This window comes from Mustela nivalis, assembly GCF_964662115.1.
Source record: "Mustela nivalis genome assembly, chromosome: 19".
Taxonomy (NCBI): Eukaryota; Metazoa; Chordata; class Mammalia; order Carnivora; family Mustelidae; genus Mustela; species Mustela nivalis.
In genome coordinates this window covers 21,761,696-21,787,880 of record NC_139038.1, presented here as the reverse complement: position 1 = coordinate 21,787,880, position 26,185 = coordinate 21,761,696, and the positions used below count along the sequence as shown (strand labels likewise).

The 26,185-nt window shown below is 41.9% G+C and overlaps 1 protein-coding gene across 5 annotated transcripts; it reads left to right on the top strand.

Annotated features, from left to right (window-relative positions):
- The first annotated feature begins 13 nt into the window (after window positions 1–13).
- PALB2 (partner and localizer of BRCA2) lies at window positions 14–24,327 on the top strand. 5 transcript variants are annotated; one of them, XM_082714663.1, is made up of 13 exons: window positions 14–271; window positions 2,099–2,158; window positions 2,296–2,398; window positions 5,409–6,866; window positions 9,813–10,615; window positions 11,164–11,235; window positions 11,609–11,770; window positions 13,694–13,779; window positions 14,566–14,727; window positions 15,715–15,831; window positions 20,599–20,686; window positions 23,161–23,309; window positions 23,837–24,327. In XM_082714663.1, exons 1-13 carry the CDS (start codon window positions 224–226, stop codon window positions 24,042–24,044), a joined length of 3,516 nt encoding a protein of 1,171 aa, XP_082570789.1. In that variant the 5' UTR covers window positions 14–223; the 3' UTR covers window positions 24,045–24,327. The 5 variants fall into 5 exon arrangements, with proteins under 5 accessions (XP_082570789.1, XP_082570788.1, XP_082570791.1 ...); XM_082714662.1 differs by having other exon boundaries at window positions 20–271; window positions 5,409–6,884; XM_082714665.1 differs by lacking the exon at window positions 14,566–14,727 and having other exon boundaries at window positions 20–271.
- Window positions 24,328–26,185: the final 1,858 nt, after the last annotated feature.

The window sequence follows — 26,185 nt, the reverse complement described above, 5'->3', positions numbered from 1 at the left end:
CTCGGCCGTCTCCGGTTGCGCGTGCGCAGGTCGAGCGGTGGCTGTAATTGGCTGGGGGAGACGGCGCGCGGTTCCTGCATGGGCAACCTGGTGGCGCTCCGGGGGTATCCCGGGTGCCCGGTTTCCTTCCGCGGCGCCTGCGGGGCCCAGAGCCAGCTGGGGCCCTCGTGTCCGCAGGCCCAGGGCCGGCGACGGCTGCTCCTTCCGTTCGGCTCCCAGCCCGATGGAAGAGCCTCCCGGGAAGCCACTCAGCTGTGAGGAGAAGGAAAAGGTGTCCTGGGTGTGCGGGAAGGGCTGACTCGGAACTGACTCCTTGCCCAAGATTTTAGGCGTGTCTTTGTTTCCTCGACGGTCCAGGGGTGGCCGTGACCTCTGACCTACGACCTTGAACAAATTTTGAAGAACTAAGTCCCTTTTGACATCCTCCCCACCCCCCTACACTCTCAATCTTGGCTTTTCCCACCCATTCCCTTAAGAATTCTCTGAACAGCCTGATGCTTCAGACCTTTTCGCGCGTGTATGGACGGAGGTGGGATGTTTGGAAGGATGTGGCTATATTCCCTAATCCACCTCCCCTCCAAAATAGTGTGGTTTTTTTGGTCCACGAATGGTATAAGACGAATGGTTCTGCAACTTCCGTTTTACTTCCCCAGGTTTCATCCATGTTAATGTTACCCTACCTACCTTTTTGAAGTTCTTCATAGTGTTATGTATTATGAAAGTGCCATCTTTTCGTTCGACATTACTCTGCTGAGCGACTTTTAGGTTGTTTCCAGCTTTTGCTTCTACAGCAGTGCTGCTCTGACCAATCCTTAGCCATGCCACTTTGTGCTCCTGCTGATGATGTTAGCCTGAACGTATCTGCTCGCTGTTCCAGGCACTGTGCTAGATTCTTCATTCACATTAGTTCATCAGTCCTCTTATCCCAGCCTGCCTTTCAGTGGAGGGAGAGATAGATCATTTACAAGTCAAGAAGATAGTTCTTTTTTTTTTTTTTTTTTTTTATTTATTTGACAGAGAGAAATCACAAGTAAGCAGAGAGGCAGGCAGAGAGAGAGAGAGGAGGAAGCAGGCTCCCTGCTGAGCAGAGAGCCCGACGCGGGACTCGATCCCAGGACCCTGAGATCATGACATGAGCCGAAGGCAGCGGCTTAACCACTGAGCCACCCAGGCGCCCAAGAAGATAGTTCTTAAACGTTGATAAGATTGGTGGTAAAGAGGACCCTGTGGGAAGCAAACTAGCTTAAAGATGAAGAATATAGATTCTAGAATCCAACTACCTGGGTTTTGATCATGCCATTTATAACTGTGTGATCTTGGACAAACTGCTTTTCCTCTGATCTTCCCAAAGCTACCTCCTTCCTCCTTTAGGTCCGGGCTTCAATGGTAGTCCTCAGAAATTCCTCTCTGGCCACACTACCTAAAGTAGCTCAGGCACTCTCACATCTCCCTGTTGATCTGGGTGTAGAGTGCCATGTGATATCCTTTAGTCTGTGTATTCATTTTCTTATTAATTATCTGTATCCCTCACTTGTTAAGCTTGACGACCCTAGTTCTAGCATCCGAGACCATAACTGAGAGTGGTTATCAGTTTTGTTCCAGGTACTACAGATACCAGGACCATTAACTGACAAGAGATTCATCTGTTGGATGAATGTCTGAGGATGACAGCTCCTGCCACCATCAGGGATCTCACAGTGAGATGGAAGGAATCAGAAGTAAACAGACAGCAGAGTATATAATAAGTATTGTGATAAAGGAAGCACAGCAGAGAGGTGGAGTGTCCCCCCTGGATTTCAGGAAGGACCTAGAATAAAAATCGAAGTTGAGGCTTGGGGAATCAGTAAGACTTAGCAAAATGATTTGGGGAGGAAATGCTCCACATGGTAGGAAGTGTTTAGGTCAAGGTGCTTAGGTGTTAGAGAGCTTGGTGCTTTGTGAAAACTAAAAGTAGTGTGGGACCTGCTACTTCCTCCTCTATCTGTTGCTGAGGGACCTGCTAAGCACTGCTTACTCGGGTCTGATAGGCACTGTATCCCTTCTCTCTGACTCCGCCTTTCTACCTGCTCAGTATTGTTTGCTGTTTTTCTTCTTCCAGTTGAAGGAAAAATTAGCATTCTTGAAAAGGGAATACAGCAAGACACTGGCCCGCCTTCAGGTGAGTGAATCTTAACTCTCTCAAACTGAGATATTGTAGGATGAACTATATACAAACAATTCTTCGTAATAATAAAGCTTTAAAAAAATACTTATTTTTCTTAAATTTGTTCCTTGAGCTGCTTTTGTTTCCTCTAGCGTGCCCAAAAAGCTGAGAAGGTTAAGAATTCTGTAAAAAAAACAGTGGAAGAACATGATTGCTTGCTCCAGCAGGAAATTTCACCACAGCCGAACCACTCAGGTAAAGCTAGCCTATTTGCTTATGCTGACTGTATTAAAGTGTATATATAATTCAGTGGTTCATTGTATATGCACAGGATTGTGCAACCGTTATTATCATCTAATTCCAGAACATTTTCACCACCCTGAAAAGAAGCCCTGTATCCATCTTACTGCCAGCCCCTGGCAACCCCTAATCTACTTTCTGCCTCTGTGGCTTTACCTGTTCTGGACAATCCATATGAATGGAGCCATGTAATATGTGATCTTTTGTAATCGACTTCTTTCACTTAGCATCATGTTTTCAACAGTCATACCTCTGTACTTACATCCAAGCCTGCATTAGTACTTCACTTCTTTGTGCAGCTGAATACCATTCCATTGGATAGATGTGCCACAATTTATATATCCATTCATCAGTGGATGGACATTTGGGTTGTTTCTACTTTTTAGTTATTACGAGTTTTGGCCATTATGCTGCTATGAACATTCACATGTAAGTGTTTGTGGGGACATATGTTTTCGGTCCTTTTGGGTTTATCACTAGGAGCAGAATTGCTGGGTCATATGGTGATTCTCTGTTTAACTTTTTGAGAATCTGCCAAACTATTTTCTGCCATGTCAGTACCATTTTACATTCTTACCACGATGAGCAAGGGTTTCAGTCTCTGCACATCCTCATCCATACTCGGCATTTTCCATTTTTAAAATTACAACCATCCTAGTGGATGTGAAGTGGTCTCTAATTATGGCTTGGATTTGCATTTCCTAGTGACTAATGCTGAGCATGTTATCATGTGCTGTTGGCCATTTTTATATCGTCTTCAGAGAAATACCTAGTCCTTTGTCAATATTTTAATTCAGTTATTTGCCTTTTTGTTGTTGAGTTGTAAGTGTTTTTAATGCATTCTAGCTATTAGGTCCTTATCAGATACACACTTTGTAAATATTTTTCCCGTTCTGCAAGCCATGAACTGTTCTTTTGGTTGAATTGTTTATTTGGTTGTTCTTTCCCCTCTCAGCATTTAGAAAAAAAAATTTAAGCATTTGTATATGTACAAAGAAAAAAATCTGGCCAGAAGTATTCTTAAAAACAATAGTCATGGGCACCTGGGGTGGCTCAATCAGTTAGGTATCTGCCTTCGACTTGGGACGTGATCCCGGAGTCCTGGGATGGAGCCCGCCATCGGGCTCCCTGCTCAGCAGGGGAATCTGCTTCTCCCCCTCCCCTTCTCATGCTCTCTCTCATTCACTCTTTCTCTTTCAAATGAATAAATAAAATCTTTTAAAAACCAACAACAATGGTCATTATTCATGTTAATAGGTATTTATAATCATAAAATTGAAGGCTATTGAAGTTATTAAAGTTACTTATTAAAGTTAATTGAACAGAAAAAAAAGACATGAAATAAATTAGGTGAGATGGTGGGGGAAATGGGAAGGTGTTGTTCAAAGGGTGTATAGTTTCAGTTATGCAGAATGAATAAACTTTCATATACAGCATGGAACCAACAGTTAATATTACTGTATCATATACTTGAAATTTGCTAGAAGAATTGATCTTAAGTGTTCCTACCACACACACACACAATCATAACTATGTGAAATGATGGATATATATTTTTTTAAGATTTTATTTATTTGTCAGAGAGAGAGAGAGAAAATGGCAGGCAGAGGGAGAAATAGGCTCCCTGCCAAGCAAGGAGCCCAATATGGGACTCAGTCCCAGCACACTGGGATCATTACCTGAGCCCAAGGCAGATGCTCAACTGACTAAGCCACCCAGGCATTCCTGGAAATACTTTTTTAAGATCTATTTATTTGAGAGAGAGAGAGAATGTGGGGAGAAGGGGCAGAGAGAGAGAGAAAATCCCAGTCCGACTCCCACTGAGCACTGAGCCTGACAGAGGGCTTGATCCCATGCCCCGAGATCATGACCTGAGCCAAAATCAAGCGTCAGATGCTTAACTGACTGAGCCACCCAGAAATGATGGATATTTTAATTAGCTTGATTGTGGTAATGTTTCACAACATATACCTATATGAAAACATCTCAGTGTGTATCTTGAGTACATACAGTTGTTTTTTTTTTTAAAGATTTTATTTATTTATTTGACAGAGAGAAATCACAAGTAGATGGAGAGGCAGGCAGAGAGAGAGAGGGAAGCAGGCTCTCGCTGAGCAGAGAGCCCGATGCGGGACTCGATCCCAGGACTCTGAGATCATGACCTGAGCTGAAGGCAGCGGCTTAACCCACTGAGCCACCCATGCGCCCAAGTACATACAGTTTTATTTGCCAATTGTACCTCAGTAAAGCTGGAGAAAAAAAACTAAAGAATTAAAAAAACAATCTTCCCTTTTGTATTTAAAATAAAATATCTCTGCAAAAAAAAAAAAAAAACTAAAGAAAGATGACTGCAATATAGATTATCTTTTAGTTTAAAACCATATTTTCCAGCACAATTCTGTTTGTTTACATTTCCTTAAAATTACTAGTGTATTAGAATATTAAAATTTGAACTTTGAGCTGCCTGAATGAAATACCATTGACTCTTTCTTAAATAACGTAGTACTTTTTTTTTTTAAGATTTTATTTATTTATTTGACAGAGATCACAAGCAGGCAGAGAGGCAAGCAGAGAGAGAGGAGGAAGCAGCCTCCCTGCAGAGTAGAGAGCCTGATGTGGGGCTCGATCCCAGGACCCTGGGATCATGACCTGAGCAGCAGGCAGAGGCTTTAACCCACTGAGCCACCCAGGTGCCCCTTTTTTAAAGATTTTATTTGTTTATTTGAGAGAGGGAGAGTGAGAGAGAAGGTCAGAGAGAGAAGCAGACTCCCCATGGAGCTGGGAGCTGGATCCGGGACTTGATCCTGAACCATGACCTGTGCCAAGGGCAGTGGCTTAACCAACTGAGCCACCCAGGCGCCTCGTAAATGTAGTATTTTTAAATAATATTTTAAAATAAATAATGGAATTTTGGGGGCTTCATTTAAAAGGAAATTATTAATTCTAGAAATTTTTTTTTTCTCAGAACATAAAAATAAAATATCTCCTTATGACACGTTACAAATCAACACCCATCTGGATGAAGAAACTGGAGAAAAGACACCTATCACACTTGACGTTGAACCTGAGTCCTTCAACCCTGGACATGGCCCTGTGGAGGAACTACATATACAAAGAACAGGTGATATCCAGGAACATTTTCCCTATCAGGTCAGTGGCTCTGGCGCTGAGAAAAGGCAGAGTAAGCTGCCAGGGAGAAGAAAAAAGCAGCAGAAGAGAACATACACTGCACAGGCAAGAGAATCTTTCTTTGACGCGGATTCGTTCCTACTCTCTGAGAAAAAACTAAAGAAACAGGAGGAAATCAATAGGACACCTGTAAATGAAAGAACTTGTCCTTTAGGTTCTACGTCTGACATTCCTAGTTCTCGAGAACCAATGACAGAGACTAACATTAGGGGTATATTAAGTCCACCAACTGCCAAACCACAAAGAGGTGTCAGTGCTCTAATAGGAGGAAATAATTTCTCCAGGGTTCCTACGGTTGCTTCATTTACTCTGTCAAATAGCAGTAGTGGTCAGCACCTTGAACATAAGCCTCCTAAAGGTGACTGTGAACTCACTACTCACAATATAAAAAACATTAACCCTGCTTCACCTGTAAAGGTAGAGGCACAAGGCAGAAGCATGACGGTCTCTACAGATAACTCAGAGGTAAACAAAGCTGTAAGTGGAAGTGGCCAGCTGCCCAGAAGTCCTGAGTTAGAGGCAAATAATTCATACTCTGTAAAAGAACTCACTTATGGTAACTTACCAGCAAATGAAAACCAAAACTTAAAAGGACAGAATCACACAGAGGAGTCTTTACCATCTCCCCATAACACTCTTGAAGGTAGAAATGAAAGTCTTCAGGAAAAGGAGGTTTTAAGTCAATCTACGAGTCTTAGCCCAGAAGTAATCTCCCCTGCTTCTGCAGAAGGTCAAACACATTCTTGTACAATGGTCGAAGGCCTTCTGTTTCCCGCAGAGTATTACGTTAGGACGACACGACGCATGTCAAACCGCCAGAGGAAAGTAGCGCTGCAGGCTGTCATTCAGAGTCACTTGGGTGTCAGAAAGACAGGTTTTAAAAATAAAACTACGGAGGAAACAAAAAATTTAAACCTTTGCAGTGAAGAAACTGACCAGAGTGAACTTAGGACATCTGGCATACGTACAAGACAACTAAGTTCAAGAAGACCTGAGAAGTGTCTCTTGTTAACGGAGGTCAACTCTCCCACTGGGCCTACTGAAGCTAACCTTCCCAGGAAGGCAGTTACCCAGCCATCTGGTAGAAGACACGGAGGAAAAAGAAAGACAGTCTCCCCACCTGTATTAGATCATCATCAACGGCTTTTGCCAACTCCTGGCACAGCAGGTGTTCATAGATCCAAGGAAGAAGTCACCTTACGTGAAGATCCGGATGAAAAAGCAATTCATCATGGTAAGAAGAAAATTAAAGGTAAATCAAGGTCTGGTTGATGATGGTAACCAATACATAATACTTACTATGCTCTTGATAGGTTTTTTTCGGGTTGTTTTTTGTTTTTTTGTTTGTTTTTTTGTTTTAATTTATGTGAGAGATAATGCAGGGAGGAGCAGAGGGAGAGAGACAAGCTGACTCCATGCTGAGTGTGGAGCCCAGGGCAGGGCTCAGTCTGATACCGTGACCTGAGCCAACACCAAGCCCGATGCTTAACTGAGCCACCCAGGTGCCCTGTGCCTGCTACTTTTTTTTTTTTTAAGATTTTATTTATTTATTTGAAGACAGAGATCACAGGTAGGCAGAGAGGCAGGCAGAGAGAGAGGAAGGGAAGCAGGCTCCGTGCTGAGCAGAGAGCCCGATGCAGGGCTTGACTCCACCCCGGATCATGACCTGAGCTGAAGGCAGAACCCCTAACCCACTGAGCCACCCAGGCGCCCCTGCCTGCTACCTTCTAAATATTGTGCAGATACTAACTATGGAATCATCAGAGCAACCCTACATGAAGTAGAATCTATTTTTAGCCGCACTTTACGGACTTAAGAAACTGAAGCACAAGGATCCTAAAGTGATTAATTCATTCAAGCCAGGATTCAAACTTGGCTCTGTGGTACCAGAATTTGTGAATGTGGTTGAAACATTGACATTGAAAGGGAAAATATATTAGATATTTACCTAAAATTAGTATTTATTCGGGTACAACACAATTTATCCATAGAGAAAAGTTTTATAATCTATAGAGAAAGTGTTCAAAATGTATGTCAGAGTGTGAGTCCACTAACAAACTATCTTAAGAATGACCATGTGGGGGCACCTGGCTGGCTTAGTCCAGAGAGCACAAGACTCTTGATCTTGGAGTTGTGAGTTTGAGCCTTCCTTACATTGGGTGTAGAGATTACCTAAAAATAAAAATCTTTAAAAAGGGTGGTGGGGGGATATAATTGTGTAGTAAAATGCAATACCCGTCTGAGCAACTTTTTTGGGTAACATATCTAATATAGCCTCTCTGCAATCTGTGGGACATGAGATTTTGGAGGATCGCAAGTGACAGTTTCAATACTTTTATTCATTTACTCTGGAGTTCTCATATTTGATAAAGTAGGCATAACAACTAGGTAATTCACTCTGGTTCTGTATTAGACAACAGCAAAACTTTCTTACTGTTAAGGGCCAAATAGTAAATATTGTCTTTGTGCTCCATCATAGCTAGTCAAGTATAGTGGGAAGGTAGCCACAGACAAATATGAATGTGTTCCAATAAAACTTTATTTACAAAACCAGGCAGCTGACTGCTCTATAGCATTTGGACAATAATTAATTTTTAATCAATTACAAGACCATAATCATTTTGACTTTTTTTATTGTAATCTTTAAGCCAACAAGAATATAAAGTAATCAGAAAGTAGGACATTCTAATAATAAACTAGAAACATTTTTTATGTACTTTGAAATAATCTGCGGTGGTTTTAGTAACCTGCTGCTATATTAAACACTTTTTTTTCTTGAGTTAACCTTCACATTACATAAAATTAGCCATTTTGAATGAAGTTAATAATTCACTGGCATTTAGTATATTCACAGGGTTGTGCTACCAGGACCCTTACCTAGTTCCAAAGCATGTTCATCACTCCAGAAGGAAACCCCGTGCCCCTTAACACTTCCTCCCCTTTTCCTCTCCCTACCCCAAGCCCCTGGCAACCACCAATATGTATTCTATCTTATGGGTTCACATGTTTTGGGTACTTCATATTAAAGGAGTTAATAGACTATAATAAACTATGTGTCTGGCAGCTTTCCATTAGCTGGTTTTTGAGATTCATCCGTGCTGCAGCGTGTACCCTTACCTCATTCTTTTTTTATGGCTGAATAATACCCACTATATCTATGTGGCACCGTTTATTCATTCATTAGTTGATGGATGCAGCTTTCCCCATCTTGGGCACAACTCCAGCTTCTGACTCCCAGGCACGCTGTGACAGAGTGTCTGCAGAGGTGGTCAGGCGAACTTGCTCTGTATTTTGAATGGTATAGAATGCCGGCTGCTTTAAGAGTAGTAAATTAGCCTGCTTGAAATTTACTACTTCAGTGAGACGAGCCAGCATTTTGTAGACTGTACTCTGGGAGCCTATTGGAATCATGTTTTATAGTTGGAATCATAGTGGTTTTTTCTGTTTTAAGATTTTATTTATTTATTTGACAGACAGAGATCACAAGTAGGCAGAGAGGCAGGCAGAGAGAGAGGGGGGAAGCAGGCTCCCCGACCCTGGGATCATGACCTGAGCCAAAGGTAGAGGCTTTAATCTACCCAGGCACCCCAAGGAATCATAGTTTTTTTTGTTTTTGTTTTTGTTTTAATTTTATTTATTTATCAGAGGAAGAGAGGGGGAGAGAGCAAGCACAGGCAGACAGAATGGCAGGCAGAGGCAGAGGGAGAAGCAGGCTCCCTGCTGAGCAAGGAGCCCGATGTGGGACTCGATCCCAGGACGCTGGGATCATGACCTGAGCCGAAGGCAGCTGCTTAACCAACTGAGCCACCCAGGCGTCCCAGAATCATAGTTTTTTAAGAGCAGAAGGGACTTTAGAGTTTCTTAGTCCAGTTCCCGTAGGAGACACCAGGGAAAATGAAGTGAACTGACTTGCCCAAAGTACCCGTGGGTCAGTGGCAGAGCTGGGACTAGACACAGGTCTTCCTTCACTAATGCAGTCAGCACTATACTGTTTTTTGGTACTGCGAAAGGAGAACTTCCAGGTAGTCACCAAGCTGTGGCCGGCTTTTAAACCATTCACGGAGGTTTCAAAGTCCCGGAGGGGAAGAGTAATGAACATTTTGTGCTGCCATGGTGTTTAGAAGCTCACACTCTGTTGGGTATTGGTATTTGTTGTTATTGTTGTTCCTTTCTATTTTAGGGAAGGACAATCGTTGTCCAAAAGAGGACTCCCTTTCTTCCAGAAATAATGCTTATCTAGCTTTGGATTCTGCTGCGTTCACGGTTTCGTTTCAGGAGAATGAACTGCTAAGTTTAAAGGAACTGTCATCTTTTCTCAAAACCACAGACTTTCAGTTACCCGATGAAGTCTTTGGACCTCTTAAACTTGAAAAACTGAAGTCCTGTTCAGAAAAACCAGAAAAAGTTGAGCCTTTTGTATCAAACATGTATGGACAGAAACACTTTAAGGAGGGAAACTGTAGTGTTTTAGAAGAACTGAGTCCTAAACAAATCAATATTGAAATGGAGGACTTGGAAGAGGAAATTATTGTTCTCCCGGGAAAAGCACAAGCTAAAACGTCAGACCTAACAAGCCGGTCTCAGAAGAAAGGCCTTTCTTCATCTGTATTACTTTTTACACCTTTAAATACTGGTGCCCCCGAGGATAATAACAGGCCCACAGCGGAGATGTGCTCACCCACTTTCCCCATCTTAGGCACTACTCCAGCTTTTGGCTCCCAAGCACACTGTGAAAAAGTGTGTTCAGAGGTTGGGCCAACTTGCTCTAAACCCCAACTTCCTCACTTAAAAGACAGTGATTGGAAACAATGCGACGGCTGGGCTAGCCCATCAAAATCAGATGGCAGCCTGGTTGTGTCAGGTAGAGGACAGCCTTCCTGTGACTGCGATTCTGGTCCCCGGGCAACCCCTTTTCCCACCGGGTCAGTCACTCTCAAAGACAATCAACTGTGTGGAAATCCGCACCCAGAGTCAAGGAAACAGGTATAGTCCGCTTCCCTGGTGAGATTTTCTATGGAGAAATGAAATATCTTAGTGAGTTTGGATAGCATGACTTTTTTTTTTTTTTAAGATTTTTATTTATTTATTTGACAGAGATCACAAGTAGGCAGAGAGGCAGGCAGAGAGAGACGGAGAAGCAGACTCCCTGCTGAGCAGAGAGCCCGATGCGGGACTGGATCCCAGGACCCTGGGATCATGACCTGAGCCGAAGGCAGAGGCTTTAACCCACCAAGCCACCCAGCATGTGACTGTCTTACACGTTGGCTTCTCAGTGTTTAAGAGTACCATAACATGTCTCTGATAGACTTAACTGTAACCATTAAGTTCAGTTGGACAAAGTCAAAGTTAAGAATGTATTTTTTAAATATGGGGGATCCGTTCCCTTTGTCATTAAGGAAGCAGTTGCATATGGAGGTTGGCTGCTTTTATCAGAGAAAATAACACATACTGGGTAGACATTGATGAAGAATGAGCAATGCAGGAAGACATATATAAAGCTTAGATTAATGGTGTGACTTTTATTTCCACAGACTGATGTAGCAGACCTTCCTGCTTGTAATAGCTTAAACCCAGGCCACCTTCAGTTGGTTTCAAAGTTAAAGGTCAGAAGATTTTTCCCTTATGTCTTGTGTCTTACATGTGAAAAAAAAAAGTTAATGAATTGCTAGGAAAATCGGGGAGAATTTGATCTATAGCTTCTCATGTTTTTTTAAACCACCCAGCGCCCCATATTTTGTTTTTGAGTAATCCCTTTACCCATCGTGGGGCTTAACAGTCCCAAGATCAAAAGTCACAGGCTCCGCTGACTAAGTCAGCCAGGTGCCCCACTCTTTATTTTGGTCTATAGAAAACTTTACATTTTACTTGGTATTTAATCCTTATAATCCTTATAACCCAACACTTTTCATACTTATTCTTTCATGAAACAGACCCCAAGTATGGCCTTAACGTAACTGTGGTTGCTGTTTATTTCAGAATCCTTCCGGTTCCTGCTCGGTGGATGTGAGTGCCACATGGTGGGAAATAGCAGGTTTCAAGGAGCCGTGTATCATAACTGCCTGTGAATACGTGGTTTCTCTTTGGAAACCACTTGATACTTGGCAGTGGGAAAAACTTTATTCCTGGCAATTCACAGAGGTAAGTCAGAATCTTGGAGGCGAGTGCGGTCTTCATCAGCGTTTACATGGTAGTGTAGATGGGCAGCTACCGAGAATGGGACCCACGACCATGCAAGACAGAACTGACACGGGTCCTTTTTCCCACCATTTCATTATGAAAATTTTCAAGCATAGAGAAAAGTTGTACAGTAAACGCCCATACACCCACCATCTAGAATAGAGTGAACCTTGTGCTTTGTTTATTTTAATCACAGTTTTTGAGAAATGGATTTTTATGTTGGACGTATTTGAGTAGCTTGGAATTTTGTGTCTTTTCTAACTTCTAAACTTGCTGAGACCCGTGTTCCTTACCCCTTACCAAAGCATTGTTCCTGTTTCTTTTCTTTTTTATTTTAAAGATTTTATTTATTTATCTGACAGAGAACACAAGTAGGCAGAGAGGCAGGCAGAGAGAGGGGGAAGCAGGCTCCCTGCCAAACCTAGAGCCTGATGCAAGGCTGGATCCCAGGACCCCGAGATCATGACCTGAGCCAAAGGCAGAGGCTTAACCCACTGAGCCACCCAAGCGCCCCCTGCTTCTTTTCTTTCTATATTTTCTTCTAGTCCTTGTCCACCTTCAAACATAACATACATGCTTGCAATCCTGGTGTGCTTAAAATTTTTAAATTGGCCTTTTCTCACTTAAGATATGAATATTTTTCCTTGTTTCTACGTAGTCTTCATACTTTATTTTTAATTTTTTTTTTCAACTTTATGGAAGTATGATTGACAAAATTGTAATATACTTAAGGTGTATAATGTGATGATGCGGTATTTTATACACTGTGAAAGAACTCCCCCAATCAAGTTCATTAACATGTATCAGCTTGGGGTGCCTGGGTGGCACAGTCCTTTAAGGCCCTGACTCTTGGTTTTGGCTAAGACTGTGATCTCAGGGTTGGCGCTCAGCACAGTCTGCTTGGATTCTCTCTCTCCCTCTGCCCCTCTTCATCCTTTGCACTCTCTATTAATAAAGAAAACTAAACAAAAAACAAAAAAAAAATCAAAAAAACATATATCCACTCACATAGATTTTTGGGGTTTTGCTTGTTTGTTTTGTTTTTTGGTGTGAATGCTCATGATCTACTCTTAGCAAATTTCATTGTTCTCCAGCACAGCCACAGCCTCTGGCACCATACTTTCTTTGCATAATGATGCTTATAAATATTTATTTATATGAATTAACTTATTATTTTTTAAAATAACCTTATATTAAGATTTTTCTTTTGAGACAGAGAGAGAGAACACGAGCAGTGAGGGAGAGGTGGAGAGAGAGAGAAGCAGGCTCCCTGCTGAGCCGAGAGTTCTACAGGGGACTTAATCCCAAGAACCTGAGATCATGACCTCAGACATGACGCTTCACCAACTGAGCTATCCAGGCGCCCCTGGGATAAACTTACTTTAAATGGCTACACAACATTCCATTTGTCCACATGGCAGACTTTATTTAATTATTCCTTTATTGTTAGAAGTGTAGATCGTATTAAATAAACGCTACCACACACATGGCTTTGTATAAGCTTATTTTGATTTACAGCTTAGAGAAAGGGTGTTTGCTAAACTTTCTCACCTTTGCTTGCTATTTGAAACTGTCCTGGTGCAATGAGAATAGAAGAGAGTGTGACAGATTTTGGAAAATTTAGATTAATTAAAAATGAAACTACCGGGGCGCCTGGGTAGCTCAGTGGGTTAAAGCCTCTGCCTTCGGCTCAGGTCATGATCTCAGGGTCCTGGGATCGAGCCCCGAGTCGGGCTCTCTGCGCAGCAGTGAGCCTGCTTCCCCCTCTCTCTGCCTGCCTCTCTGCCTACTTGTGATCTCTCTGTTAAATAAATAAATAAAATATATATAAAAAAAAAAATGAAACTACCAAGTATAATTTTTGGCTTTTTTATTTTATTTTAGGTTCCAGTATTACAGATAGTTCCAGTGCCTGATGTTTGTAATCTCGTGTGTGTGGCTTTGGGAAATTTGGAAATCAGAGAAATCAGGTATATAATTCTCAAGGAGTAGTTTTTTCTTTTCTCTTTATCTTTGTCTCTGTCAGCTTGTTTTAAATGCAAGTTATGGCCTAGGCTTGAATCTTAGAATCTAAATTTAGGGACAGGTGGATAGCTCAGTTGGTAGAGCATGCAACTTTTGATCTCAGGGTTGTGGGTTCAAGCCCCATGTTAAGTATAGAGATTACTTAAAAATAAAATCATTAAAAACAAAAAATCTAAATTTAGATCCAATAGAGATTTGTTTTAAAAAACCCTATCAATGGGGATGCCTGGATTGTTCAGTTGGTTAAGCAGCTGCCTTTGGCTCAGGTCATGATCTCAGGAGCCTGGGATCAAGTCCTGCATCAGGTTCCCCTCCCAGTGGAGAGTCTGCTCCTCCTCTGTCTGTCCCTCCCCCATTCCTGTTCACTCTCTCCCTCTCACTCAGAATAAACAAAAATCCTGAAAAAAAAAAAAAAAAAACCCTATCAATGGAATGATATCTCTGACTGAAGTTTCCATTTGAAATTAGAACTTCAGGGCACCTGGTTGGCTTAATTGGTTGAATTCTGACTCTTGATTTCAGCTCAGGTCATGCTCTCAGAGTCATGAGATCAAACCCTGTATAGGGCTCTGCCTGGGCATGGAGGCTGCTTAATATTCTCCCTCTCCCTTTGCCTTTTCCCCCTTTCTAAAAAATAGATAGATCGATAGATAGATAGATAGGACCTTAGTCCTTTCATATTGAAGGTTAACTTCTGACTTCTCCACATTTTCCCTTATACTTGGTTTTAGGGCATTACTTTGTTCCTCTGATGGTAAACGTGAAAAGCAAGTATTACTGAGTTCTGGAAATATAAAAGCTGTGCTTGGCCTGACAGAGAGGAGGCTAGTCAGTAGCAGTGGGACCCTTTGTGACCAGCAAGTAGAAATCATGACATTTGCAGAAGATGGAGGGTAAGATGGTTGGTTTTAATTATTAAAAGAATGCTTTTATCACAGGCTGTAGGTGTTGTATAGCAGGTTATGTCTCAACACTAGGCTGTATCGTGGAGGCAGTTTAGGGAGGGGGAAGCTCAGTGTAGCAGGAGGGAAGCCAGTAGAGAGGAGAGACTCAGCAAATGAAGTTTATTCTTTCTTTGTTGTCTTTGAAATCTCTGTTTACCCCTTAAAAAAATCACAAAGGTCTTAGGACCTAGACTCTTTTTTTGTTCCACACTTGGTTTCCATTGCTTCAGTTACTACCTAGATGCTGACTACTTGCAAGCGTATATTTCTAGCTCTGACCTCTTTCTCAGCCTCTGGACCTGTTGGTCTAATAGATAACCTTTGGGTATTTCAGATTCAACATGTTGAAAATGGAACTCAGAGCATCCATTGTGTCTCTTATGTGCTTGTTACATTTTTTGTGGTTATTTATCTGTCTCTTGTAATAAAAGAGGGCATGGATCTTGTTTGTTGTATTTATTCCTGACTGTTGTAGTAATCTAGGCAAGAGACAAATAATTGCTTGCTTAAGTTAGCCAGGTATTAATGGAGATGGGGAGAAGCAGACAGATTTGAGAAAGAGGGGGCTAACATCATTAGGGCTTGCTGGTTGAGTAGGTAGAGAGGAAGGAAAGAGAGTAATAATGTCCAGGTTTCTTTGTCACCTGGGGAGACAGTGATACAATTTGCTGAGATGGGAATGCAGAAAGAAACACAGGGTTTAAAGAGACAGATGGCAAGTTTAATTTTGGCTATGATGAATTTGAGATGCTTGCAAGTATATCCAGGTAGGTGATATGAAAGTAATTAATTGTAGGAAGTTTAAGATACACGTTTTCTAATTTTTTCTGGTATTAGATGAGTATATATTATGCGTGGTTCAGTAATAATGTACAAGGGCTGCTTAGAAACTGCTTTGGTACAAAGTGCTGATTTTTAATACTGTTTTAAATGCAGAAGCAAAGAAAAAAGATTTTTGATGTCCCCTGAAGAGACTGTACTAACTTTTGCTGAGGTCCACGGGATGCAGGAAGCTCTGCTTGGTACCACAATAATGAACAACATTGTTATTTGGTAAGATTTCTCTCCAGGTCCTCCATTTTCTCATCTGTAATATAATGCTAATTTCACAGGGTTGTTAAGACTAGATAGGAGACTCTAAATATAATTGTGTTTTGGGGCACGTGGGTGGCTCAGTTGGTTAAATGCCTGACTCTTGATCTCAGTTCAGGTCTTGATCTCAGGTTCATGAGTTCAAGCCCCACTTTGAGCTCCATGCCCAGTGTGGAGTGTACTTAAAAAAAAAAAAAAATTATCTTATTTTTTTATTTGTTTTTTACTGTCAGATGATACATACTTGTCTCAATGAGAACATCATATTAATTCAGAAATTATGAAAAAAAATCAGCCTGAGTAGACTATTTTAAAATAAATGAAACTTTACTCTTGTGAAAAAGGTACAGTTGGAAGTGCCTGGGTTTCTCCATTGGTTAAGCATCTGCCTTCAACTCAGGTCATGATCCCAGGGTCTTGGGATCAAACCCCATATCGGGCTCCCTGCTCGGAGGGAAGCCTGCTTCTCCCTCTCCCACTCCCCCTGCTTGTGTTCCTGTTCTTGCTGTTTCTCTCTCTGTCAAATAAATAAAACCTTAAAAAAAAAAAAAAAAGGTACAGTTTTTTCTGCTTCTGGTTAATGGCTTTTATCAGGTCAACTCTCTTACCTCAGGTAACTATAAACCCTGAACAAAGTATAAAAAACAACTATCTGAAAGCACTGGAGAATGAGAAAAAGAAAAAAATGATACTGGAGAGGGTTCAGCAGGAAATATCAGTGGGCAAGTATCTTGTTCCTACAGTTTTAGCTAGAAGGCAAGCCCTAGTCTGTGCACTGGGAGACTGAAAGCCTGATAGAAAAGCTTCTGTCCTACTGGCCTAAAGAACCAAAGGACAGAATTCAGGGTGACCACAATAGCTAGAAAGTAGGGAGAGAAATGCCCAAAAAGAGAACCAGAGAATAAGCCTCAAGTTCTGGCTCTAATATTTACCTTGTGATCTGGCTGTCCTATAAACTGCATGTACACAGAGTGGATTGATGCAGCCCAGGTAAGGCAAAAAGAATTGAATTGAGTTTTCAGCATTTGGAATTTTAGTTGAACCAAATTAACTGTTTACTAGGGGAAAACAATCAATATTTTTGAGAGGAATCTAACAGAATCCAGAGTTTATGTGACATGTTCTTTTCTTTCTTTTTTTTTTTTTTTTTAAAGATTTTATTTATTTATTTGACAGAGAGAGATCACAAGTAGGCAGAGAGAGTGGGGGAAGCAGGCTCCCTGCTCATCCGAGGCTTAATCCCAGGAGGCTGGGATCATGACCTGAGCGGAAGGCAGAGGCTTTAACTGACTGAGCCCTCTGACATGTTCTTAATAATGTCTACAATACAATACAAAATTATAAAATATATGCTTTTAGAGGAACTAAATTAATGAATTTGTGATAGAAAGACCAGAGTCAAGGAGTCCCTAGCTACCTCTCTTTCCTGATCCAGAGAGAACCACACCCAGTCAAAGGCATTTTCAAAGTTAATTTGTATTAAGACAATAAGTTGAATTTTTTTTTTTTTTCTCTCTCTCAGAAGCCTTCTCCTTTAATTGGTTCCTTAGGGCAGGATGGATCTTGGTAAGAGGAAGTTGTGATATTAATATCCTTGCTACCTTACCTCTTCTGCCTTGTCCAACCCTAACCCTCTAGTAATAAACCAGGAAAGCATGGTCCTTGAGAGAATCTTTGTCCCCTCCCCACCAGGGAGCCTCTGAAGTTGACCGTGTTAATAATCTGACAGGAGATCCTGTTTTCAGACGGCCTACTGTCTAGAGCAATAGATTGCCACTTCTGGCACTTTGCTCAGTATTTGCGCATGGAGGTCTTATTTGAGGACAATGTGCTTTACAAAAGTTGTCTTTCCTATTCTTTCCATTATTTCAATAGTCTGGACCTTCATTATATGGTTCCTGAACTATTAATATAATCTAGTAATTGGTTCCCTTTCCAATATTCAATGAATATCCCATCTCCAGATCTTCTATTATACTACTACTATATTAACATTTTTTTCCCAACCCTCCCTGCTTTCCCTGAGGAATAAAACCTTCAGGAAGGCCCACATTTGTTTGCTTTCTTCACTGCCTTTTCCTCAGTGCTTTGGGGAAAGATTTTCTCCAGCCAGTCTATACACCTTAGCTCCCAGCCTTAGCTCCCAGCCTTAGCCTCCGGCCTTAGCCTCCCCCCCCCCCACCCCCCCCACCCCCACCCCCCCCCCCCCCCCCCCCGCCTTAGCCCCCAGCCTTAGCTCCCAGCCTTAGCCCCCGGCCTTAGCCTCTGGCCTTAGCCCACCCCCACCCCCCACCCCCCCACACCCCGCCTTAGCCCCCAGCCTTAGCTCCCAGCCTTAGCCCCTGGCCTTAGCTCCCAGCCTTAGCCCCTGGCCTTAGCTCCCGGCCTTAGCTCCCAGCTTTCTTCCCATCCTTCACTTCTCCCTTTTTCTTAATAGTAACCTTTTTGCTTTTTTTTTTTTTTAAGATTTTTTATTATTTGATAGAGAGATCACAAGTAGGCAGAGAGGCAGGTAGAGAGAGGGGGAAGCAGGCTCCCTGCTGAGCGGAGAACCCAATGTAGGACTTGATCTCAGGACCTTGAGATCATGACCTGAGCCGAAGGCAGAGGCTTAACCCCCTGAGTCACCCAGGCGCCCCATGGCATTTTATATATAATGGATCACAACAAAATTGAGGTTGCGGGGGAACCTCTCTACTTAGTCTAAGCTTAAGTGTGAGTTTAAGCGGTATCTTCAGCCCCATAGTTGCCTTGAGCAACTAGTAGTACTAGTAGTACCTCAGCCTTCATTGACCTTTCCCTCTCCGAATTCATATTACCCTTGTTTGTTTTTTTTCTTAAGTTTTTAAGTACTGCCCTTATAGGCTAATTTGTATCATGGAAGTTCTTGAAGATAGGTACATATCTTCTATTCTCAGTGCCTTAGCTCCTTGTTTAGGGTATTTAAAGATGTAGAGATCATATGGTCTATCAAAAGCTGTCATTTCGGGGTGCCTGGGTGGCTTAGTGGGTTAAAGCCTCTGCCTTCAGCTCAGGTCATGGTCCCAGGGTCCTGGGATTGAGCCCCGCATCGAGCTCTCTGCTCAGTGGGGAGCCTGCTTCCCCCTACCCCTGCCTGCCTCTCTGCCTCCTTGTGATCTCTGTCTGTCAAATAAATAAATAAAAATCTTTAAAAAAAAAAAACAACAACTGTCATTTGCCATTTGGGTTCTATATACTTTTATATTTACACATAGTAGTTGGTCACCTTTCCTGTTTAACTGCTCAGGGGTTAAACGTCTAAAGCAATTCATGTTATACTCAAGGAACCTCTTGTTGAAGCTCTGGACATTTAATCTTGGTCAAGCTATATTAGCTGAGCACTCATCTCTCAGTCATTTAATAGACACTGAGTCTCTACTTACGTACTGCTTTCTGTGAAGGATGTAGACATGAGTCCTCATTCCAAGGCCTCTAAGGTCTAGTAAGTAAATGAGATTGCTTTATAGTTCCAAGTGTACGAATCCAGTACAGTCCCCTTACAATTCAGACAAGGTCAAAGTGAGGGAAATTCGGACAGTGCTTTGGGACTCGGGGAAAGAACAGTTACTAAACATAGAGCATGTGCTAACTTCTGTAGGGGATAAACCCCCTATTGTCCCTGGCGAGGAAAGTCTTGCGTAGGCACACAAGCACTGAGTTTCCCTCCTTCAGTTTTTACACACCCAATGTGCTCCACAGAAAGTTCTGATGTATTTGTTGAATGAATACATTACGCTGTATTACAGTGTATATTAAATTAAAAATGAAGCATATGGATAGTACTGTAGGGAGGTAGAGGAGAGGAGATTTCTTTGGGTTGGCGCAGACTGGGAGAAGTGAGAGAGTCTAGGTTGAGCTCCTGCCGCTGGGAGGAGGCAGGACACAATCAAGGCCAGAAAGGAATGGAGGGGCATTGGTGGGTAAGAGGGTTGGGAATTGGTCAGTAACGGCAAGGGCGTTGGGAGGCTAGCTTGAGCGAAGGTGCAGAGCCAGGAATACGCATAGTGAGGAGCGGTGAGTTGTGGAGTATGGCGGCACTGGATTCGTGAGGATTATAAACACCACAAAAAAAGAACATGGACTCTTGTGGCTAATGAGAAGACAGCCAAGGGTTTTTCAGCAGTGGCATCCCAGGACAGAGCAATGACCGACATCACAAATGCTCAGTAATGCTAAGGAGTGGTTCCAACAGACTTTTTCTCCTTTAAATTCACCCTCTTCTCTCATTTTTCATCCCCTTTGTCTTCCTTTCTCTCTTTATTACCTTGGTCTAGCTCTAGAGACAGAATTATAAATCTTTTGAGGTATAGTCTCCCATCTAATTAAATTTGGTTTCCTGACCATTGTCTTCCATAGAAAATTTAGGTATAATAAGAAGTGGGACAAAATCATAATGCTAGAGCCATACTGTGTACCTGATTTCAAATGAGAAAAGGGAAAACTTTTCTCATGGAGTTTGGAGACATTTTACTCCTAGTGACATAGCAGATTCCATCTAAGGCTGAACTGTCAAGTTAAACTACTGGCAATGTTAACCAACAGTTCTTGTTTTTAGCTGAGTCTGTAACTAAACAAAACTAAGGTACCATGTCCCTTAGTTTCTCCCTTGGTCACCTCCTAAAGGATACTGTGATAAATATGAGAATATTATGTGAAAACCAGTATGCTGGAAGAATGTTATCAGCTTATTTATTTTTGATGTCTAAGGAATTTAAAAACTGGTCAGCTCCTGAAAAAGATGCACATTGGTGATTCCTACCAAGCTTCAGTCTGTCACAAAGCCTATTCTGAAATGGTAAGTAATCTGTTGGGACTGCTTTGTTTCTACTTTGTGTTGCTGTTGGTCTCACTGAGTAAGAGCAGTAGCTTACTAAGAGGTCATTAACAGACCCTCTCTGTTGCCTGTTCTTTTGTTTTTGTTTTTGTTTTTGTTTTTCAAAATTGGGTAACAGGGTTTGTCCTTGCTTAAATTCATGGATGAAAATAAATATTGTTATAATATGATGGCTTGGTGAATTTTCTGGCTGTATGACCTAAGGAAAACATTTTTTTCTAGCTGTGAATTTGTACCAAGAAATATCATGCCTGTTACCAAACTTGGCTCGCAAGCACATTGCCATAAATGATGTATCCTATGACTGAAGGCCCTCAGAGAGGATGATTAAATGGTTCTAGACATGTATGTCCCTTAGGCTTTAGTCTTCTCACATAGAAACGAACACAGCTTCTCAGCCACTGTGTTAGTAGACTTGGTTTACGGTCTAGTATGGACATCTGAACAGGCAGAAGGCAGCTTCCCAGGAGCGAGGGGTAACCCTTAAGTACCCACCATTGAGCCACAAGCAAAGGCAGTAACAGGTAGCTCCACGCTTGTGTGGAAACTGACTTTCCCAGCCTCAGTGGTAGTCCTGTGCACATCAGCACCCCAGACTTAGAAGGCAGAGGGCACCCTTTTTCCTAAAATCTGTGGAATTGAACTCAAAAGTTGTGTGATCTTAGATACAGTCATATTATCTTGAGGCTTTTCTTTCTTTTTTTTTTTTTTTAAGATTTATTTATTTGAGAGAGAGAGTGGGCTGGGTGGAGGGGCAAGGAGAGGGAGAGGGAAACTTAAGCAGACTCCACTCTGAGCACGGAGCCTGACATGGGGCTCGATCTCACGACTCAGATTCCCACCTGAGCCAAAACCAAGAGTTGGGCGTCTAACTGACTGTGCTACTCAGGTGCCCCGAGGCTAACTTTTCTCTTCTTTAAAATAAGAGGCTTGGTTTCATCTCTGGAATTATTACATTTCCCTAGTAGCCATTAAAATGACTTCCTATCTTTGTTATTACAACGTTAATGTCTACCTGATAGTGAAACATTTAACATAGAAATGTATGAGATAGCACATAAAAAGTTGTGTGAAGTTCCATGAAGCCATCCTCTGGAAATAAGCTAATATTTTAGTGTAGGAATCAACAAACTTTGTAAAAAAAGATCAGGTGGCTAAAAAAAAAAAAGATCAGGAGGTAAATATCTTCGGGTCTGCAGGCCACTGGTCTCTGTTGGCACCTGCTCTGCCCACTGTGGCAAAAATTCTGCCGTAGACAAAATGAAAATACATGGGTGTGCCCATGTTCCCTGTAAACCTTTTGGGACAATAAAACATTCCAGAACTTGAATTTCATACGATTTTTACATACATCACAAAATATTTTTTTTTCCAGCCATTTCAATATCCAGAGACCATTCTTCGCTCATGGGTCCTACAGAGATGAGCCCTGAGCCAGATTTGACCTTTGGGCCATTGTTTGCCAATCTCTAGTTGAGTAGATGGCATCTAGCCTTTTCTTGACTTGGGTTTCTAATTATAAAAGTAATTCATTCCCATTGTAATAATTCAGTCAGGGCGCCTGGGTGGCTCAGTTGGTTGAGCAACTGCCTTCGGCTCAGGTCATGATCCCGGACTTCCAGGATCGAGTCCCGCATCGGGCTCCCAGCTCCTTGGGGAGTCTGCTTCTCCCTCTGACCTTCTCCTCCCTCGTGCTCTCTCTCACTCATTCTCCCTCAAATAAATAAATAAAATCTTTAAAAATAATAATAATAATAATAATTCAGTCATTCTAGAAATGTAGAAACTAGAAAGGAATGTTATTAATCCTAATATGGTTCTGTAATTAATTTTCCCCATTTTATCGCCAAAGAGAATTACTTTCAGTATCATACGTATCTGCGTGAGAACATGTCATTTGAAACCCAGGAAAGGCCTGTAACACATTTTGCCACAAAGACAACCGCAGATGATGGTGTCTGTCTTGGGTCACTCTTGCTCTTTGAGTGCAAATAGGCTACCTGCAGACTGGCCTAAAAACCTAGTCCCCACTTTCAAGATGATTTTTATGGGAAAACGTGTTCTGAGTTTTCAAAAGCCAAGTTACCAATGAGTATCTGTAGGTTGGGGACTCCCTCTGATTGTTTCTATGCCCTCTTTCCCTGTGACGGCGTTTTCCCAAATGGATGGCCTGAGATTGGTTGTATCTATGGTGGAGGAAGTTAGTGAGGCCGCTGGGTTCCCACCTGCAAGACTGGCTGTGAGCCCTGTTTTAGAGATGCCAGAAGTCCACCTCGGTGATAATCTCAACAGTGTTTTTTTTTTGTCTGAAAAATATAAGCTAGCGATTAAATCCTGCATATTGATTATTCTTGTAATTCTTTGGTTTTGTCTCTGCCAACCCTTTCTTTCCCTCTTGCTGACTTATTTAGTTATTAATTTTTCTCTTAAATTAGGGGCTCCTGTTCCTTGTTCTGAGCCACCCTTGTGCCAAGGAGAGTGAGCCGCTGGGAAGCCCCGTGTTTCAGCTGATCGTGATTAACCCTAAGACAAGCCTGAGTGTGGGTGTGATGCTCTACTGTCTTCCTCAAGGGCATGCTGGAAGGCAAGTGTGTGCTCCTGCTCACTGAGTGTGACATTTTGGAAGGCACTTGTGCAAATACAAAAACCAGACATCTTTGTGTCAATTAGATGAACGGACTCGGGTCGTGGTCTCAGGGTCCTGGCATCGAGCCCCCTGTCAGGCTCTCTGCTCGGCAGGGGCCCTGCTCCTCCCCTGCCCCCTACCTGCTTGTGATCTCTCTCTCTGTCAAATAAATAAATAATCTTAAAAAAAGAGAGAGAGAGAGGGCAGAGTAAGAGCAAAGATGCTGAGGTGTGCGGAACTTGGCTAGTTTGAAGAGCGGCAGGCAGGCTCCTGTGAGCTGGGGTGCAGGTAGTACAGGGACTGGACACGTGATTGTGTCCAAAACGACCTTGTGCTGGCGGGCAGTCCTGGGCTGGAAAATATGGGCATCATACTTATACAGATTTTTGTTCTTGTGGTTGCTTTGGGAAGCATGATTTTGACTTAAAGAAAAAAAAATTATTTTGATATGTGATTTGAATGGTCTCTTCTCTGCTTGATACTAGGTTCCTGGAGGGAGATGTGAAAGATCATTTTGCAGCCGCAGTATTGACTTCTGGAACAATTGCCATTTGGGACTTACTTCTGGGTCACTGCACTGCTGTCCTCCCACCTGTCTCTGATCAGCATTGGTCTTTTGTGAAATGGTCAGGTACAGATTCCCATTTGCTGGCTGGACAAAAAGATGGAAATATATTTGTGTACCGCTACTAATAAGATAAGATGAAAACACAGCGTTCTGGATTTTTTGACCAGTTAGTACGTTTTAGAGTTGTAATGTAAAGAATATCTGGGAGACATTTAAAATAATTACTTACATTAATTTAGACACATTTTTTATTCTGATGGTAGTGGCACCACTGATCTTGAGTGTTCATTTAGATTTACTTTGGGAGAAGTGATTTTAGGTTGATTTTTGTTAATTCCTCACATCTGCACGTTTGCTTTTAATGGTGTACATAAAGCTTCAGATATTAATAAATATTTATTTTGATAATTCTGGTTGGCTTATTTTTTTTCCTATCCTTATGATCATTTTCAGAACTAGTTATTTTATTACTGGAATACTTAGTGATGCTTGCATAATAAGTAAATTTCAATTAACTTAGGATACTAATGTGCAATATACTTTCTATGCTATTTGTAATGCCTTATTTTTACATACCTACTAAAGGTAATAGAAAGCCTGTTAAGGAATGCCAGTTTAGGAAAGCCCCTGTTCTTTTACATTCTCACACCCATCCTTGATTCAAGCGCCTGGGGTGTCCCTAGAGTCACTTTGAGTCAACACAGCTGTATGTCCTGAGCCCATCATCTTCACCTTTGCCTACTTGATTTGAGAGATACAGATCCTTACAGTTTTTATTGTGTAGTGTCATTGGAACTGTCCCATGCAATAAGTATTTATTTGCTCACCATTCTTACTGAATGAGTAAATATTCATGATCTAATTATCTAACCTAATTATTTGTTACTTCTCTCTCCCTCTTTTGTTTTTAAGATTTTATATATTTATTTGAAAGAGCATAAGCAGGGGGGGATGGGACTTGATCCTAGAATCCTGGGATCATGAACTTAGCCAATGTCAGATGCTTAACCGACTGAGCCACCCAGGTGCCTCTCTGTTACTTCTCTTTTATTTTATTTAGTTTTAAAGATTTTATTTATTTGTCAGAGAGAGAGAGAGAGAGAGAGAGCACAGGCAGGGGGAGCAGTAGGCAGAGGGAAAAGCAGGCTCCCTGCGCAGGGAGCCCAAGATGGGGTTTGATTCCAGGACTCTGGGATCATGACCTGAGCCAAAGGCAGGCACTTAACTGACTGAGCCACCCAGGCGTCCCTGTTTCTTCTTTTTTAAAGACACCTTTCTACAATGTTCACTAGTGTGGATTTTCCTAACTTCATTATTTCCTTTTGATAACTGTGCATTCTCTCTTACCCTTGTTCTGTTCCCACTATCTCTAGCCTAAATGAGATATTTTTATTTGCTAGCACATCATAGATAATAGCTTTTCTTTTTCTTTTATTTTGTTTTCAGTGTTCCAGGATTCATTGTTTATGCACCACGCCCATTACTCCATACAATACGTGCCCTCCTTAATACCCACAACCAGATGCTCCAAACCCCCTCCCCCTCCAATCCCTCAGTTGGTTTCTCAGAGTCCACAGTCTCTCGTGGTTCATCTCCCTCTCCGATTCCCCCAATTCACTTTTCCTTTCCTTCTCCTAATGTCCTCCATGTTATAATAGAGAGCTTTTCACAAAGATTTCACTTACCCAAGGATCTTGAAAAACATATCATCTATAAGATTTAAGAGTTAGGAAAACAGTAGAAGTAAGCAGTAATTCCAGTTCGGTAACGGTTGAACAAACACTGAGCACATACTTGAAATAGTAGGTATGAAAATGCTTGCTATGAGGCCATGGCCCTTGGGAAGTAGGCAGTCTGGCGCCTGGGGGGCTCAGTCAGTTAAGCAATTGATCTTAACCTCTCCCTCTTCCCTTACCCTTGCTTGCACGCTCTCTCTCTCAAATAAATCTTAATTTTTTTAAAGATTTTATTTATTTATTTGACACGGAGAGATCACAAGGAGGCAGAGAGGCAGGCGGAGAGAGAGGGGGAAGCAGGCTCCCTGCTGAGCAGAGAGCCCAATGCGGTGCTCGATCCCAGGACTCTGAGATCATGACCTGAGCGGAAGGCAGAGGCTTAACCGACTGAGCCACCCAGGCTCCCCTCAAATAAATAAATCTTAAAAAAAGAAAAAAAAGTCTAATGAGGGAGACTGACACAAAACAATAAATACTGTGTTTAAATTTGGAAGGTATGTTTACAGTGCTCAAAGGATGGGCAGTTAGCC

Excerpts from the sequence above, each read along its gene's own strand:
- PALB2 (XM_082714662.1), top strand. The coding sequence starts at position 224 with ATGGAAGAGCCTCCCGGGAAGCCACTCAGCTGTGAGGAGAAGGAAAAG. Across the intron at positions 2,399-5,408 it reads ACCACAGCCGAACCACTCAG|AACATAAAAATAAAATATCT; the intron begins GTAAAGCTAGCC and ends TTTTTTTCTCAG. Across the intron at positions 11,236-11,608 it reads AGTTGGTTTCAAAGTTAAAG|AATCCTTCCGGTTCCTGCTC; the intron begins GTCAGAAGATTT and ends TGTTTATTTCAG.